The sequence below is a fragment of the Kogia breviceps genome, chromosome 7 (assembly GCF_026419965.1).
Source record: "Kogia breviceps isolate mKogBre1 chromosome 7, mKogBre1 haplotype 1, whole genome shotgun sequence".
NCBI classification, from domain to species: domain Eukaryota; kingdom Metazoa; phylum Chordata; class Mammalia; order Artiodactyla; family Physeteridae; genus Kogia; species Kogia breviceps.
Window position 1 is genome coordinate 14,492,048 of NC_081316.1, and position 19,789 is coordinate 14,511,836.

General features: G+C 50.8%; 1 protein-coding gene across 11 annotated transcripts in view; it reads left to right on the top strand.

The window, feature by feature from the left end:
- MARK2 (microtubule affinity regulating kinase 2) overlaps nt 1–19,789 on the top strand; it is a 58,003-nt gene that overhangs the window by 27,569 nt on the left and 10,645 nt on the right. For all 11 annotated transcript variants that reach the window (XM_067037472.1, XM_059070734.2, XM_059070725.2 and 8 more), the window contains 3 exons: nt 16,060–16,239; nt 16,714–16,767; nt 19,452–19,500. In XM_067037472.1, the coding sequence (XP_066893573.1) occupies nt 16,060–16,239; nt 16,714–16,767; nt 19,452–19,500 (283 nt within the window). The remainder of the gene's footprint in view (nt 1–16,059; nt 16,240–16,713; nt 16,768–19,451; nt 19,501–19,789) is intronic.

The following is a 19,789-nucleotide window of genomic DNA, read 5'->3' on the forward strand; positions in this document are numbered from 1 at the left end:
CCTGGAAACACCCGTCTTTCTTAAGCCCTATGCCACATATATTTCTTGGTGAGACAGAGAGCCTTTGCTTGGGTATTATTTTAATTTGGGACTCTTAATGGGGCCCTATGTTGCTCATCCTTCTAATCTCCCGGACCCCCCCCAAAAAAAACCCAAACCTTTCATACAAAGAACTTTGGGAAAATGGAGCAGTGCCTCAGGGTCCCTGGATCATAAGTGGTATTTGGCATAGTTAGCTGGTTTGGTGTTTGGTGAGAGATTTCTGCTTTATATTTGAGCAAAAGATCTCTTGGCAGGACGCCTCTGTGTGGTGTTCCCAGTGCTTGCCCTGTGTACAGGGTTTGCCCCCTTCCCTCCCCTGACAGGTTGTTTTAATCCTCTTGCTCATAAACAAGTGCAGCAGAACATGTCGGGCCAGCTCACGTGACCTTGGTTATCTCTTAATGGGGGGGTAGCCAGCATCAGCTTTTTTTAAAAAATTATTTTTAAAAATTTATTTATTTTTGGCTGCTCTGGGGCTTCATTGCTGCTCACAGGCTTTCTCTAATTGCGGGGAGTGAGGGCTACTCTTTGTTGCGGTGCGTGGGCTTCTTACTGTGGTGGCTTCTCATGTTGCGGAGCACAGGCTCTGGGCACGCGGGCTTCAGTAGTTGTGGCTCGCGGGCTCTAGAGCACAGGCTCAGTAGTTGTGACGCACAGGCTTAGTTGCTCTGCAGCATGTGGGATCTTTCCGGACCAGGGCTCAAACTCGTGTCCCCTGCATCGGCAGGTGGATTCTTAACCACTGCGCCACCAGGGAAGCCCCAGCATCAGTTTTATTTATTTATTTTTAGAAACATGAAGCTCGAAGCTTTTTTTTTTTAAGTGGAAATGCATTTCTTTTATTTATTTATTTTACTTTACTTTTGGCTGTGTTGGGTCTTTGTTTCTGTTTGAGGGCTTTCTCTAGTTGCGGCGAGCGGGGGCCACTTTTCATCGCGGTGCGCGGGCCTCTCACTATCACAGCATCTCTTGTTGCGGAGCACAAGCTCCAGACGCGCAGGCTCAGTAGTTGTGGCTCACGGGCCTAGTTGCTCTGCAGCATGTGGGATCTTTCCGGACCAGGGCTTAAACTCGTGTCCCCTGTATCGGCAGGCAGATTCTCAACCACTGCGCCACCAGGGAAGCCCCCCAGCATCAGTTTTAGATACCACAGTCACTTGATGTGTTAGAGCTGTCAGGGTAAAAATGTGGAGATGCCAGGAGGAAGCCTGGGTCTGTCAAGAAAGGGAAACAGGAGTGTTTGTGATTCCTTAGTGAGGACCAGGTAGGAAAAGTCAGCTCTTGTGGGACAGGAGTGAGAAAAGGACAGCTAGACAGTTTCATTCCTTCTTACCTTTATCATCCCTGAATTCCTACTTCTGGTATCTCATTTATCTTCCTCCTGTATCTCAAATCCTGTCTGCCGGGGCCCATGACATGCAGCTGTTTCAGGAAACTGCCCCTGAGACAGATGCCTGCCAGCTTATGGGATACAAAACCCAACACCAAAAATCCCATCTTCCCAAACAGCAGATAGCGATCTTGTTATGTTGTGTGAAAGACAGCTGGTGGTGGGAGCCTGGCTGCCACGAAGGCTGCTGAGTCTCCAAGCCAGAGACATTCAGGAGCTGGGAGTGCAGCTAAGTTTTCACCAGCACACTCACCCCCACTACCCTGGCTCTGAGTTTCCCTCATCTCACCACGGAAGAGGCAGTACTCTTCAGTACATAACAATCAGGGACTCTAGCCACACTGTGTGAGTGTGTGTGTGTTTCTTAAATACCGGTCACATTTCCCATTGTGACTTTTTTTTTTTTTTTTTTTTTTGCGGTACGCGGGCCTCTCACTGTTGTGGCCTCTCCGGTCGCGGAGCACAGGCTCCGGACGTGCAGGCTCAGTGGCCATGGCTCACAGGCCTAGCTGCTCCGCGGCATGTGGAATCTTCCCGGACCGGGGCACGAACCCGTGTCCCCTGCATCGGCAGGCGGACTCTCAACCACTGCGCCACCAGGGAAGCGCCCCCCCATTGTGACTATTAATTTGCAAAGTTTCTAGTTCCATATACCTAGAAAATCTTGGCAAGATTATTGACATTGTGTGTCTCAGGAGCTGTGGTGTGTACTCTGGATTTTCCTAGGGTTGGATGTGTGTGTTTAAAGTGCTTTTTATCAGGGACAAGTGGAGTGGCCTTTTATGGAAGGGGTAAAACAGTTGAGCTGCTGGAGCCCTTTCTGGCTCTGCCAGAAACCCACGTCCAAGTCTGAGCTGTGCAAGTAGGTGAACAGAACTTGGTCTTCGACTCTAGCGCTCTCCTAGGCCGGTTTGAAAGATCCATCTCTTTTTGGAGAATAGAGAATTTGTGGTAAGCAGTGGGTAAAGAAGTTAAAGCCAAAAGCCGTATCTGGGCTTCCCTGGTGGCACAGTGGTTAAGAACCCGCCTGCCAATGCAGGGGACACGAGTTTGAGCCCTGGTCCGGGAACATCCCACATGCCGCAGAGCAGGTAAGCCAATGTGCCACAACTACTGAGCCTGTGCTCTAGAGTCCCGGAGCCACAACTACTGAAGCCCGCGCGCCTAGAGCCCGTGCTCCGCAGCAAGAGAAGCAGGCTTCCCTGGTGGCTCAGTGTTTCAGAGTCCGCCTGCTGATGCGGGGGATACGGGTTCGTGCCCAGGTCCGGGAAGATCCCACATGGCCGCGGAGCGGCTGGGCCCGTGAGCCATGGCCGCTGACCCTGCGCGTCCGGAGCCTGTGCTCTGCAACGGAAGAGGCCACAACAGTGAGAGAGGCCCGCGTACCGCCAAAAAAAAAAAAAAAAAAAAGAGAAGCCACCGCGCAATGAGAAGCCCGTGCACCACAAGGAAGAATAGCCCCTGCCTGCCGCAACTAGAGAAAGCCCACGCGTAGCAACAGACCCAATGCAACCAAAAATAAATAATAATTAATTTTAAAAAAATCATATTAGACATAAAAACTTACACAAAAGCTATATCTTTTTCTGGCAACCTACAGAATAAGTTGGGAAAGCGTATGGAATTATAGTAATAATAGCTAGCATGTCATGAGCATTTAATATATACCAGGCATTGTTCTAAGTGTTTTGGATGGTGTTGGATAATTTCTGACTTTGCCCCTTTGTTTTCTCTTGATAGAAACCCCTTTATGACTATAGGGTCTTTGTCCTTGTACTCGGTGTTTGCATGGACTAGATAGAACAACAGGATGGGTAGCAGTGGCCTCCTGCTACCCAGCCAGATTCTTCTGACCGGAGGTATCCTGGGTGGGTTTTTTTCTCTCAATCTTCCGGTCTTTATTTAAGCCACCATGCCTGTTGGCAATGAGAGCTGCCCTTCAGGATTTGTTGGGGAGGACCTGTATTCCTTTTGCAGCCATCCTTTCTTCCCTGCTTTCTCTGAGTGAATTTGGAGGTAGAGAGCTAGAAACTTGGCTGCTTGCCTCCTTCAAAACAACCAGCATTCTCTTGTCTGCAGTCTGTGTAATAAATAGTGCATCTAACAATGCCCCAAAGTGACCCCCTTCCTCCCCAGCACCACCGGTCAGTTGGTGGATTAGTTCCTGAGGGCTGCCACCAGCACATGAGTTAATCTGTACCAAAGGGCCCTGGTCCTGTGTTCAAATCACAGACGTTAGAAAGCTCAGAACCTCCAGCAATGAAGTCTGAACCCACATTTCCCCGTTGCCTTAGCCAGGGCTAAACTGGCCTTTTCTGGACCACTCCTTTCTTTTAGAAACCAGTACAGTCAGACTCTCTTCCTCGGACTCTGTCTCTGAGATGAATTAACTATAAAAGTGTTTTTTAAGAAGGCACTTATAATGGAAAATAGCTGTCATCTCATTTACCATATTCTCTGCACCTAGGTCATGCACACAGACAGCTAGGGAGGAGAACTGTCGTTGCTACCAGAAAACGAACAGTGTTTGGCTTCAGGGGCAACCTAGACCTAAAGTCAGAAGCTGCCATGTACTCAGTCCCAGTGAGAAACTTGTGCTTTCCAATCTTCTCCACCCAGCTTCTGACAAATGAGCCCTCCTCCGTTTATCCGACAAGCTAGCCAAGGCACCTGCCCAGGTCATGGCCACTTAGTAACAGGATTCAGCAGTCTCTGCCCTTGGCCCAGGATTGAGACTGCAGTGGTAGTGGCTGGCCCAGTGAGGTAGAAAGGAGGTACCCAGCAGGGAAGACAGTTGTAAAGAGTGTTTCCCCTGATAGGTCAGGGGACTGTCCCAGGCTCCCTTCTCTCTCTCTGGAAGTTCTACTTGGTCTTCCTTTAATTAGCCCTTCTCTCCTATAAGGCAGTATCCATTCAAAATTCCTTTCCTCCAGCCTTATTCTTCACCTCCACCTAGGTTCATATCTCCTTAGACCCTCCCTCCTACCCAGCCACCCCCAGATGCTCAAGTCCTTTTATGTCAAGCCCTCACCCAGAGTTTGAAGGTTAAGAAACCCCAGTTTCTACGGCCCAGGCTCCTTGGAGAGCAAAGATACGTTCCTAGGTCCCATGTTGGAACAGTGAATTCATTTTCCTATTCTGAACTCTGGTTTAAGTGTTAAGTATGGTTCATACACTACTTCAGATACAGTGGTGGGCCCTGATGGGGTGGGCTGGCCTGAGAACGCAGCCATCATTTGTAACATGTTTCTATGGTGAAATAGTTCCTTCTCAGAACAGAACTTTTGGTAAGTTGGGGATTTCTTTCTTTCTTTTTTTTTTTTAAATATTTTTTATTTATTAATTGATTTTTGGCTGCATCAGGTCTTAGCTGCAGCTCACAGGATCTTTGTTGAGGCATGCTGGATCTTTTGGTGCAGAGTGTGGGCTCTTCCTTGCGGTGCACGGGCTTCTCTCTAGTTGTGGTGCATGGGCTCCAGGGCGCCTGGGCTCTATAGTTGTGGTGTGTGGGTTCCAGAGCGCGTGGGCTCTGTAGTTTGCAGCACGCAGGCTCTCTAGTTGAAGCGTGTGAGCTCAGTAGTTGTGGTGCGTGCGGGCTTAGTTGCCCCATGGCATGTGGGATCTTAGTTCCCTGACCAGGGATCGAACCTGTGTCCCCTGCATTGTAAGATAGATTCTTTACCACTGGACCACCAGGGAAGTCCCAGGCTGGGGATTTCTTGACTACTATGCTGCAGCGGATTTGCACGTGCCTTGTGGGAGCATTCTCATTACTTTGTAGTCATAGCACCAGCTATCACAAAAGTAATTGTCTTTCTAGATGCCAAATGCCAAAGATAAACACGCACACACCGCTTCCTACTCAGAAAGTTTGCTAGAGAGCTATGTGCAGCTCCTGTGATTGTTCTGGGAACAGGTGAGACTGAATTCTCAATTTTGACTGATTCGACCCATTGTCAGGTAGCACCGGAAACAGGGGCGTCCCTCATTCCACAGCTCATGTGTCCTCACCTGCTTGGGTTGTTAATGATCTGTTGTAGGAGGAAGATAACACCTCTCCCTGTGAGCAGGAACAGCTCAATGGGGGTTTGCTTATGGAAGGAGCAGCCAGTTGGAGTTTTAGTGGTCACGTAAGTGGAAGAGCCACCTTGCAGCCCGGCCGGGTGGAGACAGGTTCTGAGAGTGGTGGTGCCGGCCTTAGGTGGTTTCTGTTACTTCTTGTCCTGCTTGAGCTCTGATCTCTGACCATGGTGACTTCTGGGGCAGCAAACTTTGTCCCAATCTTTTTTCTGATATTTCCTCCTCCTTCTTCAACTCCCTCTTTGAAATTGGAGGAGTAGGAAGGTAGTTTTTCCACTTCCAGAGGAAGATGCAGTGGAAAGAGGCACATGTCTTATTCAGCACCTTTCAGTGTAGAGCTGGAACCAGATAAGACCCGGAAGGCCTGTTTCCCGGCCTCAGCATAAAAACATTTTAAGGAAACTGCATTGGAAGGGGCAGAGACAAAGGGTTAAATCTGCACCCAGGTAGAAAGGCTGTTGCGTAAACGCTGAGAGGGGTTTTTTGTTGTTGTTGTTGTTTTGGATCTCCTGCTTTTTTTTATTTTGTGTTGGCAAAAACCCCAGGAGAAGATGGGAGATTCTGGGAGGAGGCGATTATGCTGGGTGAGTCACCTGAGCTCCCCAGCTGCCGTTTTTTAGTCCCTCTGCTTTTCTGTAACAGGAGGCAGTCTGCGGAGGGTGGCGGCCAGGTGGGAACGCTGTTTATGCAGTGGACAGAAGGCAGGTGTATATGGGTGAATTTTTTTGGCTGTCTAGGGTTGACAGGGCCTTGCAATCAGTACATTGGTTCAAAGAGGAAATATTAAAGCAGCTCTCAGTGTGGCAAACAGTAAGTAAATGTCTCCTAAAGTCACTGTCACTTCCCCAAATCAGTAGGTCTTAGAATGGCTCGAGCTGCATTACATTGTCACAGCAAGACACAGTGGTTTTGGTAGCAAAGCAGTGGAGGGATTGAATGTGGCGAGGCAGAGAGAACCGTCTGAAGTGGGAGGGCCTGGTGGTTGTTGGGCAGCAGGAAGTTTGAGGAGAGGGATCCTCCTCTGTGATGAAAGGAGGGCTTAGGCTTGATTGAGGGGAGCCAGGGATGGGGGTGGGGGCTGCTGATCCTCAGCTGTGCCTGTATTCTGAGCCTGCCTCCAGTTCTCCTCGGTGACCACCTTTGCCTCAAGCTTTGTGACAGATGAGAGTTCCAAGGGGCTTGTCACCACCTGAGAGAAAGCTTGTTAGTAGAACTGACGCTCTATGGATGTCATCCATTTTGGGGAGAGGGGAATCTCATGACCCACTGCCCACTTGGATGTTGTGTGCAGAGTACACTGGTATGGGTTATTGGCGTGTATCCCAGAGACTGTCACAAAGATGCCCCAGCATGTTTTCTTATTTATTCGTTCGTTCACATTTATTCATTCATTACCTTACTGAGTACTTCCGCTCTGTGTTATAGACATTGTTGTGAGCCATGAATCAGATAGACCCGGGGCCTTCCCTTTATGGTGTAGTCTGGTGGGAAGGACAGACAGTAACCAGCCAACTTCAAAGGGCAGTAAATGCTCTGAAAGAGGGGAAAGAGGTCTTCTGGCCAGAGGTTTTGATCTTCCTTCCTCTGCCCTTGCTTCTCTCCTTGGGGGAGGAGGGGAGCAACTTTAGGGGTCACGAAGTCGTACCACTTTTATTCTGCATATATTCCATAGTATTGTAACGTGGGGCACTGTTAGGCACTAAGGGCACACCACGGTGACCCCTGACTTCTCAGAGCTCAAAGGGGGGGTGAAGGCACAGAGGCACGAAGTCAGAAGGGCTGAGTGGATACAGATGGGGTGCTGTGAGAGTCAGAGAAGGGAGAGATCACTCTCAGCTAAGGAGGTGTCTGGATAACTATTTGAACAAAGGGATTTGGGATAAACAAGGGATAAGAGGGCTTACTTACCTGGATCACTTAAAAGAAGGTATTATATGAGATCTGGAGCCTTTTAGTGTGTGTGGATCTGTGTAGCTCTTCATACCACAGTTCCAGTCCATTCCCTACACAGCAGCCAGAGTGGGAGAGCTGGGGTCCCACCGCAGTGACTCCAGAGTGACACCCTTCACTACCACACCACATACAGCCAGACAATGAATGTGCTGAAAACAAACTACTGGGCAAAGAAAAGGAAGTTGGAGGGAGGCCCAGGCACCTCAGCTTCACTGGTTAGTCTCCCATCAGCTCCCCAGTCCTCTGTAAAGCGAGCCAGACCTTTCTGCTGCAGGCTGCCTTCTGCCTCCCCCAGAGCCCTGGGCTGCTGGCAGGCAGGCTCTCCTGTGATACGGAGGAACTTGTTGGTCTCCATGGTTACGGTAACCCGCTGGTAGGGAGGAGCCGAATGGAGTGCGAGGCTGGCAACGTGAGCTTCCCCCAGCCCTTGGCACCATGTGGTACTGGTATGTTGGCCGCTTCTTGGACCTTTTTTGAGAGGAAGGAGTTAAGGAAATGATGAGGAAGGGCTGCTCAGAGGGCAGAGGCGTGGCTGCCTTCTCATTCACCCACTTCTCTTGGCAGGAGTAGTGTTATAGGAAGGAGGGTCCTTTTTGTCTGACAGCCCAGCCACGGTAGGAATTTGACTTTCCTCATTCTAGAAGGACTACCAGCTTTGCTACACTGGTACTTGTAGTCAAGTTCTTAGAGATTATAGCTCTTCTCAGGGCCCAGAGAACCCCTGTAGATGGGAAACAAAGATCCCTACCTGAAAGTGAAGAGAGATCATAGAAAACATGGTCGAGACATTACTGTGCCCCAGTGACCGTGGTCAATGCTGGCGTGCATTTTCTCATTTCATCTTCACACTAATCCTGTGAAGTGGGAACAGCTAGTGTCCTGATGTCCCAGGTGAGGAAACTGAGACCTAGAGGTGCCAGGTGATCTTGCTGGTGGTGTTTGGTGAGCTGGTAAGGAGCGAAGGCAGGGCCCCCACCGCCTCTGGCTGCCTCCAGAGCTCTGCTGTGCTATCCTGCCTGCCTAACAAGTAAGCAGAGATACCATTGTGAGTCTCGTGTATGGTTCCCCTCCCCTCAGTCTCTAGAAGGCAGGAACCAGATATCTCCGTACTTTGCAACAGGCTCCAGAGGTGGGCGCTCAATGAAGGTTTGCTGAACGGGCAACAGTAATTGGGGACTGAGATAGAAACCAGGCCCCAGTAAGCAGATTCTCAGGGATAAAGTGGTGTGGAAGCTTCTGAAGCCGTGGTTGCTCAGTAGAATCCACCATTTTTGAAGAGGAGCCCGGTATTTCAAGTGGCTCAGGAGACAGGAGATTTGAGGGGTGCTCCTTGCACCGCAGCTTCCATGCATGAAGGGGCTGTAGGTGGCTCAGCTCGGATCTCACTCCAGGTCAGTTCTCTCCTGCCGGACTTCCCAGGCAGGCACTGGCTCTGCTGTGGCTGCTTTGAGGCGCGTGGGCTCCCTGCTTGGCCCAGGCTGCAGTGCTGTTCTCCCAGCCTTGGGGTGAGACTTGCCAGCCTAGAGAGCTGGAGGGCAGCGAACCACCTTGCTTTTGGCTTTGCTTCAGTCACAGGCTCTGCTGGCCTCCTTTGTCAGGGAGGCACCTATCCTGGTTGGAAAAAGGGAGCAGCCCTTTGGCAGCTTTACACAAGCCCACCTCTGCTCTGCGACAGAGTATTAAGGGATGGTGGGGGTTCCCACAGTTCATTCTGGGGCTGGGGGTGTACATCCAGACTCTCCACTGGTCAGTGCTTACCAAGCTTTACCAGAGCTCTCCTACCCAGCATGCTCCACTGGTGTATTGACTCTTGGCAGTTGAGAATGGCAGTTGCTCAGGATCCAAAGGATGCAAAGAAGGCTCCTGGCTGCAATGAAGGAGGAAGGGTTAAAGAACTAGTGATTTGCCATGTGATGTTTCAGCTCAGTCCCATCCTGTCTCCCCAGCCTCTCTGAGGTCACTGCTTGGTACTTCCTCAGTTTACAAAGCCCCTTACTGCCTCCCACAAATGAGATTGAGGAAACAATCCTTCTGTCACACCTCAAAATGCTGGAGACTAGAAAATGAAGCCATTTGATCCCGCTCTGGCATCTGAGTGGAGGGGCAAGCCTGAGCCCAGGGTCCAGAAAAAAGCCTGACCTCTTCCACTGAGATGAGGGCCCACTTTGGGAAGGAGTGAGAGCAGGGGGTGCTGTGGGACCACCTGGGTAGACCTTTAAAACAGCCCCTGCCCCCCACTGGCCTTGACCCGGATGTTGGCCTTCCTGCTGTCCCAGGCACCTTTCCAGAATCTTCACATCTTTCCCCTCTTCCTAGTCTGTGGAGGAAGAGCGAGGGTCTTAATCTTCTTTGGGGAGAAATAAGAGCAGATTAGGCTTCAGAAGCATTGAAGAGGAGCTGGTGAAGGGGACCGTGAGGAACAGCAGAGTGCTGGAGTGGGTGCAAAAGCCCTGGGCTCCAGTCCCAGCTCTGCGCTGGGAGGCTGACCTTGGGCAAGTCTCTTAACTTCTGTGCTTAAATTTCTCATCTGTAAAATGAAGATGCTCCCTACCCTGTAGGTTTATGGTGTGGAGAACATGGGAAATGCGTGCCAGCAGATGGTAGTACCAGAAATGCCGAATCTGTTGACCAGGGTTCATACATAAGGTGAACACTGAGTAGCGTGGTCTCCCAGGTGTCTGTGCTCAGGTGCTGTGAGGTCAGTGGGAGGCTTTGCCCTTCCCTACAGGGGTTTATGGCCTCCCAGCATGAGATCTTTAAAGAGTTGCCTAGTGGGAAAGACCCTAGCCTGGAGTAGTGGAATGAATGTGAAGTTGATCTGGCAGCCAGAAGAAAGGCGGAGACCAGAACACAAACGGGGAGGGCTCTAGTTTGCCACAACGACAGCAGATGCCTAGACAGCAGGGGCTTGGCTGGAGGCAGGTGTGAGGAGTGGCTGCCCCTGCTGCCCCCAGGCCCTCAAGAGTTCTCAAAGAAAGCAGTACTGGGGGGGTGGGGGTGGTGATGGAGACTTGGAGGTGGGTGGGAACCTGGAGATAGATTCCCAGAATCAGGGCTGGAAGGGATTTAGAGAAGCATTTGGTTTGTTCCCAGCCTTTGGGCAAAATTTAGGATTAAGCATCTCATTCTCTATCAGTGACAAAGGTTCTTAGTCTAGAACCCATGGACCTAAGGGGCTTCACAGGGTTCCTGAATCTCCTGATATTATGTCCAGAATACTATCTGTATAAGTGGAATGTGCATTTTTCGAAGGTTAAACACTGCTTTTTGTGAAGTAGGAAAGTAGGAGGTCCATCTGCCAGTGTTGGTTGGCTGGTTTCTGCTCTTACCCCCCCACCCCCCCACCCCGCCCCCGCCCCATGGGTGGTTTGCTGGCGCTCTCTGGGTCAGCATGTCTGATTCACACGTACTCCTCCCGCAGATTTGAGCCCCTACCCAGGTCCTACCTGCTGCAGGTGAGATAATGGCTTTATGACAACCTGGGCTGGCTTAAGTCTCCTCCTCACCCTCTCCCAGTTGTTACCCAGCAAAGCACCTTGGGGAGGGTGGGGCAGCCCACTTCCGGAGAGGGGGAGGGGAAGGGAGAAGGAAGTTGATCTAAACCCGCCTCTTTCTGTCTCTGTCTCCCTTCCTTCCCGTTAGCCTCCTGCCCCTTTCCTCCCACCTTGCTCCTGGGTAGTGTCTGAGGACTGCATGATTTTCTGGCTACCAGACCCTGGCCCACAGGAAGCCACAGGGCTTTGTCCCCGTTGCTCTCCTTGCCAAGCCTGGGCTCTCTCTGCTAGTGGTGGTTTCGGTTGCGACACAGTCCAGGTTCCCAGGCAGGAGCTGCTTGGCCTGGCTGCTTCGCTCCTTTTCACTGACGAAGTGGTGGAAGGTGTCGCCTGCTTCAGCTGAGTAAGGGTGGCTGACGGAGCCAGGAGCCCCCGCCCTGGGCCTGGCTCTTCCCGGCCTCTGTACTTTGCCCTCACTGCCTGACAGATTCTGCTGTGGGCTCTGCTGAATGGAAGTCGCTGGTAGTCCTTGTCCCTTTCTCCAGCCGGGTATGTTTCCCCCCTTTTTTTTTTGCTGTGGAATTGCCCCCTCCTCTTTCGTCCCTCTCACCCCAAACACAGGATCTTTGAAGAGTGGCTCAGGGGAGCCAGGCAGCAGCTAGCACAGGGAAGTGCTCCTCCTGGGAAGAGGCATTGGCTGAGAAAGGAGGAGGGGGCAGATACCCAGAGTAGACTCTCCCCTTCGGTCGGTCGGTCGAGTGAGCAGGCCCAGCCAGAGTGAAGGGAACGGGCTGGTGGCAGGCAGAGGCCCAAGGAGGGCGCACGAGTGCTACAGTGAGGGCAGACGGATCTGGGGCGGCCGCCCAGGGCCGGTGCCCAAGGGTCACTTTTCCCCCATTCCACAGTGCCCAGGCTCACTCTGCCTCTGGCCAGGGAGTACCTGCCTATCCCCCTTCCCAGCTTGGCCCCCTCCTGGCCCCAGGGAAGTCTCAGGACACTCGATGCCAAACCTGAGTGCAGAGCCCCAAAGCGTGAGCTTTTCTAGGGGAGAACTGTTGGTCAGGGCCTCCAGCATTAGGGAAGGGGCCCTGCCTACCTGAGTCAGCGCCGGGCCTCTCGGGGTGGAGGCTGTCTTCCGGGCAAACGTGGCAACACGCCTAGGCTGAGTTCTGAGATCCAGGTTGAAGGGCCCATTGGATATAAGACGGTTTTTTTTTCCATCTTCATGTCCTGCCTTCTCTCGATTAAGGACCTCAAAGCTGTTTAGGCCCTAATTCTGAATCAGGCCTGCTAAGTAACCTGCGTGTTCTGCCATTTGGTTCCAAATACTGCCGCACAGGTGACCCCTTGCTCTTTCTGAAAGCTGCCTGACAGCCGTGGTGTCTGCTTTCAACAGACTGGCCTCAGACCTTTGGGGGGCAGGTGCCTATGGTGTGATGTCAGCCAGAGCTTTGAGGATGTCTGGTGTTCCATGTCTTAACTGTGTGCAAGGAGGATGGAGGTGGGGGGCAGAGCATGGCTCTAGCTAGATCCTGCATAGTTGGCCCAGAAGGGCGGCTAGTCCTCAGCCCCCCACCCTGTTGGTGAGATCTGGGTCCAGGTTATATGGGCCTAGTCGAGAGCCAGGGATGGGACTCTCTCTCCATGATAGCCACCCACACCCCTACCTCCTCTTCAGCCTTCAGAGAAGCCGCCTCTCATGGGGCCTTGGTCCAAGGAACATTTCCCACTAGAGACTTTCTCCTTTCTCTGCTTCCTCACCCTGTCGCACATCCCTGCTGTGGGACATGCCTCACAGCATAGAGGAGGCAGAAGGGGGAAGAGAAGGGCTGTGTCCTTTGAGTCCTGAGAGTTGGGCAGTTCGGTCCTGAAAGGGGAGTGTGTGACTTTCAGAGCAGGGGATCAAAGAGCACACACGCACCAGTGTTCTCTGCTTCTCTGGGTCCTGGACAAGCAGAAGCTTCTCTTTGACTGTCCTGGATACGTAGCTTGGAATCAGCCCTTCACGGCTGCCCTGTCGAGTCCCCTCCCGTGAAGTGCTGGTGTAGGCGGGCACCCCTTTACGTGCTGGTGTAGGCCAGGTGGCTGATGCTCAGCCGGGACCTCTCCCCAGCTGGAAGGGCCCGTACATAGCATCTCTTGGCCTCCAGCTAGGCTGCAGCTGGCTTAGGAGGGCTTGACTTAGATGCAGAAGTCTTGTTGACAGTGAGACTTCTGGCTTTGCAAATAGGCTTTGTAGTATTTAGGAACTAAAAATAATGGCATTCATGGTTGTTCTTTTTTGAGCGTTAGATAAGGTATTTTACATATTTTCTGTCACCTAATGAATGTGAAATAGGGACTACTTTATCACCACTTTACAGATAAGGAAACTAATGCTAGGAGGTGGGGGAGCCAGGACTGGAACCTAGTTCTGTTGGACAGAGCTCCTCGGCAGCCACTAGACCATCTCCTGACGCCATGTGTGGGAGCATCCCATGTCGGTCATTTTTTAGATGATTTCCTTCCTGCTTTGTAATAATCTCATCTCCCTCTTAAGGATGTTGTTGATAATAGTAAAAATTAACATGTGTTGAGTAAGTGGCAGATTTGGGACTTGAACCCTGGCAGTTTGTCTCTGCATCTGTACTCTTAAGCACCCCTCTCTGTCCCAGTAAGGAGGAGGGTTGTTGCTGTTCGTTGAAGTTCTGTGTGCAGCTGAGCCTCGGGGTGGGGGGAGGATGCTGTCCTGCTGCGCAACACAGAGCAGCCCCTGGAGCGGGAAACATGGAGAGGGATGGGCAGAGCAGAGCTCAGGATAGGCGGTAGGGTTCCCAGATCTGGCTTCAGGGAGCAAAGGACCCCAATCCTCAGGTAGACACTACATTCTCATTGGAAACTTTGAGGACTTGGGGACTGTCAAGATCCTGCTGCCTTTGGCTCATATCCTCAGAAAACAGGAGAGTGACAAGAGATTTAGGAGGTGAATTAGAGGTTGCCAAGGAAACTTTTCCACCCATCTTCCTGTCTTGGAAGTTGGAGCAGAGGGAAGTTTTTCCCTATTCATAGCCGCCCCCCAGGGCTGAAAAGCAACAGGCCGGGGAAGCACGCTTCTTGCCAAGGAACCCTGGACAGTTCCTTGGGTGGTAGCAAGTCATTTCTTTTCTCTGTGGTTTTTGAGGGCTTCACGTAGAGCCAGAGAAGGACCGTGAAAGAAAGAATTTTGAGTCACACTTCTCTGGTCACCCTGCTCCCCTCTAAATTGTTTCCTTGAAGTTTCCAAGGCAGCTCTGGATGGTTCTGGGATGAGACCCTGGCAGCACTTTATCCCCATTATGCTGGAGCAATGGCATCAGGTGTTCTGGAAGAGGCAAATCAGTGCTCTTGACCAGAGTTAGACCAGACTCTTAACAGTTTGATTGAGATATAATTCACATCCCATACAGTTCACTCGTTAAAGTGTAGTAAATTCTTGGAGCTGTGTATCCATCACCACAGTCAACATTTCATTAGAATATTTTCATTACTTCAGAAAGAAGCCTCACAGCCCTTAGTTGTTCCCCCTAAGTCCCCACACCCTCTTCAGCCCTCCTCAGCCCTAGAGTAATCTCTTTCTTGTCTCTGTGGATTTACCTACTCTGGACATTTCAAATAAATGTAATCATATAACCTGTGGTCCTTTGTGAACAGCTTTGTTCACTTAGCATGATGCTTTCAAGGTTCATCCATGTTGTAGCATATGTCAGTACTTTTTTTTTTTGTAAGTTATTTTCTTTCCTTTTTTTTGTGGTTGGGGGCGCTGCGTTGGGTCTTTGTTGCTGTACACGGGCTTTCTCTAGTTGCAGCAGGCAGAGGCTACTCTTTGTTGCGGCGTGTGGGCTTCTCATTGCGGTGGCTTCTCTTGTTGTGGAGCTCTTGCTTTAGTCGTGTGGGCTTTGGTAGTTGCGGCGTGTGGGCTCAGTAATTGTGGCCTGCAGGCTGTAGAGCGCAGGCTCAGTAGTTGTGGCGCACGGGCTTAATCTCTCCGCAAGCGTGGGATCTTCCCGGATCAGGGATGGAACCCATGTCCCCTGCATTGGCAGGCAGATTCTTAACCACTGCGCCACCAGGGAAGTCCCTTCCTTTTTTTAAAATTGCCAACGAATATTCCACTATGTGAATATTTCACAATTTGTATATCCACTTATCAATTGACAGACATTTGTATTGTTTCCACTTCTTGGCTATTATGAATGTGTGATACTACGAATGTACATTGGTGTGCACGTTGCTCTTGGGTATGGAGCAGGAGTGGAATTGCTGGATCACATGGAACTCTACATTTAGCCCTTTGAGGACTGTACAGGTCTTCATACAGATGTATGTTTTCATCTGGACTGTACCTCTTTTGTGTTATGTTTATATACCTGTTGGTGCCAGTTGTTGTCCTTTCTGCTTCCTCACACCCTTATGTGAGCTATGGGATATCTAAGGAGGGCAGAGGGTGGCCTTGCGCAGACCCTGTCATTCCATTTTTTCATTGCACAAGTATTCATTGAGCATCTACCATATTCCAGTCTGTCTAGGTGCAGGGATGTATCAGTGAATAAATGTTACATGCCTGCCTTCATGAGCTTCCATTCTTGTTGGATAGACAACAAATCAATGTAAAGTGATACATAATAAAGAGAAATGTAAAGTGTTGGGTGGCAGTGAGTGCTTTGCAGTAATTCTGATCATGCGCCTACGACTTTGAGGTGTCGCCTTATCAAAGTGTGAACAGGCGACAGGGAGGACGGTAGACAGCGCTCTCCCGCATGAGGTGGAGGAGCTGTTGGGTTGTTACAGGGGATGTATTGCCAGGCAGTGGAGCCAGTGATGGGACAGCTTAGGTCCTAAGCTCCAGCGCCCACAGGATGTTGACGTTGGACCTTAGGCTGTGCTCTTTTGGAGTGAAGGTGGGCGCTCTTCCCATCTCTTTTTATCCCCCTGCCTTATGATTCTTTCTTGGCATGCCTACCAGCCTCCTGGAGTCTGCCCCCGTACCCCAGCCTCTTGCGATTTTTGCAGAGAGCTAAGGGCAGTGGTATGGGGAGCCGGAAGGGCAGCATACTCAAAGGTGTACATGTTTCTACCCTGCAGCCCACCTTGGGACACCTCGACTCCAAGCCCAGCAGTAAGTCCAACATGCTGCGGGGCCGCAACTCAGCCACTTCTGCTGACGAGCAGCCCCATATTGGCAACTATCGACTCCTCAAGACCATCGGCAAGGGTAACTTCGCCAAGGTGAAGCTGGCTCGGCACATCCTTACTGGGAAAGAGGTGAGCTCTGGGGTTGGGGACATGGCAGCATCTCCCAACTGTTGATACCCCAGCAGGTAGTAGTGGGACTTCTACCACAGCCAGCCTTTTGTTTATCAGACAGAAATGAGATCTGAACAGATAGGGATGCTAAGAGGGATAGGGCCAAAAGGAGGCAGAAATATAAAGGAGGAAGTAGATTTGAGCCCTGAGTTTAGCCTGGTCAAAGAGGTAATCTTGGGGGCTTCCCTGGTGGCGCAGTGGTTGAGGGCCCGCCTGCTGATGCAGGGGACGCGGGTTCGTGCCCCGGTCCGGGGGGATCCCACATGCCGCGGAGCAGCTGGGCCCGTGAGCCATGGCCGCTGAGCCTGCGCGTCCGGAGCCTGTGCTCCGCAAGGGGAGAGGCCACAACAGTGAGAGGCCCACGTACCGCAAAAAAAAAAAAAAAAAAAAAAAAAAAAAGAGGTAATCTTGGGCTTTTTATCTCTTGTTCAGGTAGCTGTGAAGATCATTGACAAGACTCAACTGAATTCCTCCAGCCTCCAGAAAGTAAGCACACAGTACCTCCTGTCCCTTTCTAAACCTCTGTCAGGAGTTAATGAGCTGCTGACCCCATTTGGACCTCCTCTTGAACCCCTAATTCAGCGTCTCTGGTCGTTTCGCTGTTCCCACCATCCCTTTCCATGGCTCTGCTATCTTTAGGGTTTTGGTTGGATCACCTGTGTTGGCTCCTCCTGATTGAGCTTCCTGGCCACAGGCACTGACTCTTTTAGAAGTCTTTCTGCCCCTTTCCAGCCCCTTGGCCTACCTGTCTGACCTACTTCCTGCATCTTGTTTTCTTCTGGCCTGTGACCAGCCCTATGCAAAAACACATGTATACAGTCATTACTAGAAACACATGCAGTTAACTGTAAGATCTGAATGATCCAAGGGAGTGGCTCTAGAAGTACAGGGATAAGAGGAGGTAGAGAACCTGCCACTGGATTCTGTGCCAGCTGCATTTCAGAGAATGGGTATGGAAGGCTGGGATTTTTTTGAAAGTAAACTCCAGTTTCAAGCCTCTTACAGTATGTGCAGATTAATGACAGGTCCTCCCAGTCTTCCTTCTCACTTCTAGGCTTCTTTTGACTAACAGTTGCAGAGTCCTTTGCATGTAGTCTTTGCTACATGAGGTTGAACTTTTCCTTCCCTTCTTGACTTACAGTGGAAAACTGAGGTCTTACTTAGCTGGTTGGGGAACCCTCCACGTGAGACCACATACGTAGGAGTGAGACAAGAAGGCATTCGTTTGCAGAAGAGGGACAGCTTACCAGTGACTGGTTGGTGTAGAACTGGAAACTGTCTGCCCTCTGCCCCCACCCTGGGCTCCAGCAGTTAGGGGAAGGACGAAATCTCCCGTCAGGCTCCCAAAAAGCTGCCCCTATTTAGGTCAGTCAGATTTCCTCATACTCCAGCTCACCCTGGCTCAGATTTTCTGACCTTGATTAACCTAGTTCTTTGCATCTCGTGGCAGGTTGAGTTTTTCTTTTCATGAGCACATTGTTACTTGAGTTAGGAGAGGGCATAACCTGATGCTAATAGCCAACTGCAGTGAGATTGGGAAGCTTGAGACTAGAGGTTGGGAGCTGTTACTGAGACAGACACTCTCAGAATTAGTGTGAGTTGAGGTGCTCTGACATGCTGACAGCCAAAACCAAGGTGTTTCCTATTTTTTGTTACCCCTGGGATCCCCTCAAAGTTCTTTGACTCAAAGGAAACATGGCTGTCATCACCAGGGCTTCCCTGCTGCTGGGAGCTTTCCGGAAAGAAGGGAAAGAGGGCTACTCTTGACATGTTGGCTCAGACCCCACAGAATAGAAGCCAGCTTGGTGTGGGCCATTTGGTCTTCGGAGCAGTTTAGCCTGCCAGAGTCAGCTAGGCCATCTTATTTCCCACCTCTTTTTTCTCCCTGCCTCTTCCTGACTGGCTGGAACCACCAGCACCAGACAAATATAGCCATTTTTAAAGCCTTTAAACACACTCCATTGCCAAGGCCAGTCTGATTCTGGCCAAATCACTCTGTTTAAATTTGATCCCAGCAATGATCCCTAAAGGACAAACACTGAAGAAGCTAACCTCTTCGGGGTTCTAGACAGGCCCAGAAAACTCGACACTCTCCTAGGAGAACGCCCTTTCCAGGCCCATTATTGCCCCTGAGGGTGGTGTCCAGGATTTTTTGCCTCTCCATCCAAGATAACTATTGGGCCTGGGAAGAAAGCAAGAAAAACCTGGGCTCTAACGAGAAAAGGGAGCCAAGGTCAGAATCGGGTTCTCGAAGATTGGAAAACCTGTCTCTTCTTTTCCTTTCCAGCTCACAAAAGCTCTGGGATCTCATTAAAGGAAAAAAAAGAAAGATGTGTTCACTTTTCTCCATAAAATATAGCCTAAATTAGGTCTCCACACCTCCCTTCTCCTTAAAAAACAAAAACAAAACACAACACAACTAGTTCTGCTCCTTGTGCAAACGGTGAGGCCTAGCAGTTGCAAAAAACCCCACCTCCAGTTCTCTGGCCCCCGCAGAGGGGATGAAGTTCATTTCTGTCATCTTTCTTTATGGAAATGTATGGTTTGGAGTCCCTGATTTTGTTTCACAAAGAGAGCGTGAGTGTGTGGAGGTGGATTTGATTAAAATTGGCATCAGCTATATATAGGAGTGGCTTCTTCTGTCACCACCCCGAGGCCCCGGAGAGAAAGGCGTACCCACTAGTGCAGAGCCCTCTGACTTCTGTAAGCCAGAAGGTGGTGGGCCCCTTCAGAGCTCCCCTACCTCTTCACACAGACCAAGCTAGAGTCTCCTTGGTCAGCGAACTGTAGAAGCAGCTCAGGTTCTAAATGTTCACGTACGTGGGCTCACGCTCCCTCTTTCAGAGGCACGCAGCCAAAACCCGTCTGCTGTTTGGGGGCTGGATTTGGGGAGACAACACCCAAGGGTGCAGCTGGCTCGTCCAGATGCTGCCCCTGAGGGTACAAGTCATGAGAGCCCAGCTTTCCTCGCACTGACCCTTCTTGCTCTCCTTGCCTGCCATGTCCTTCTCAGCCCCTGGAGACGGGCATGGAGGATCTGGACAACTACTCTATTTCTTTTCCCTGCCCGTTTTCTCTTTTGGAAAAAGAATCCTAGCAGTGGCTCTGTTTGGAGGGGACCTGAGGGGAGCAAGCTGAGCAAGCGTGACCCCTGGTATTTTATTTTCCAGCTGTTCCGTGAAGTAAGAATAATGAAGGTTTTGAATCATCCCAACATAGGTGAGAACCAGTCATCATTCCTTTCCTCTTCCCCCACAGCAAGCACAAGGCTCAACTTCCCAGCATGTGGCCCTTCTCCCTGAGGCACATGGCCTTCTGGAGTCTGTAGTCTTCAAGGATGCCTCTGGGGAAGCCCAGCTCAAGATCCAGCTCTGCCTCTGGCGCACAGGGCTGTCCTTAGTGGTGTGGCTGCCTCGAGAGGAACCTGTCTTTGGGAGAGTAGGAATGGGACAGGAGGAAACTTTGATTCCTAGGATGCCCCTGAACATGTTGGGGCTCAATGTGTGGC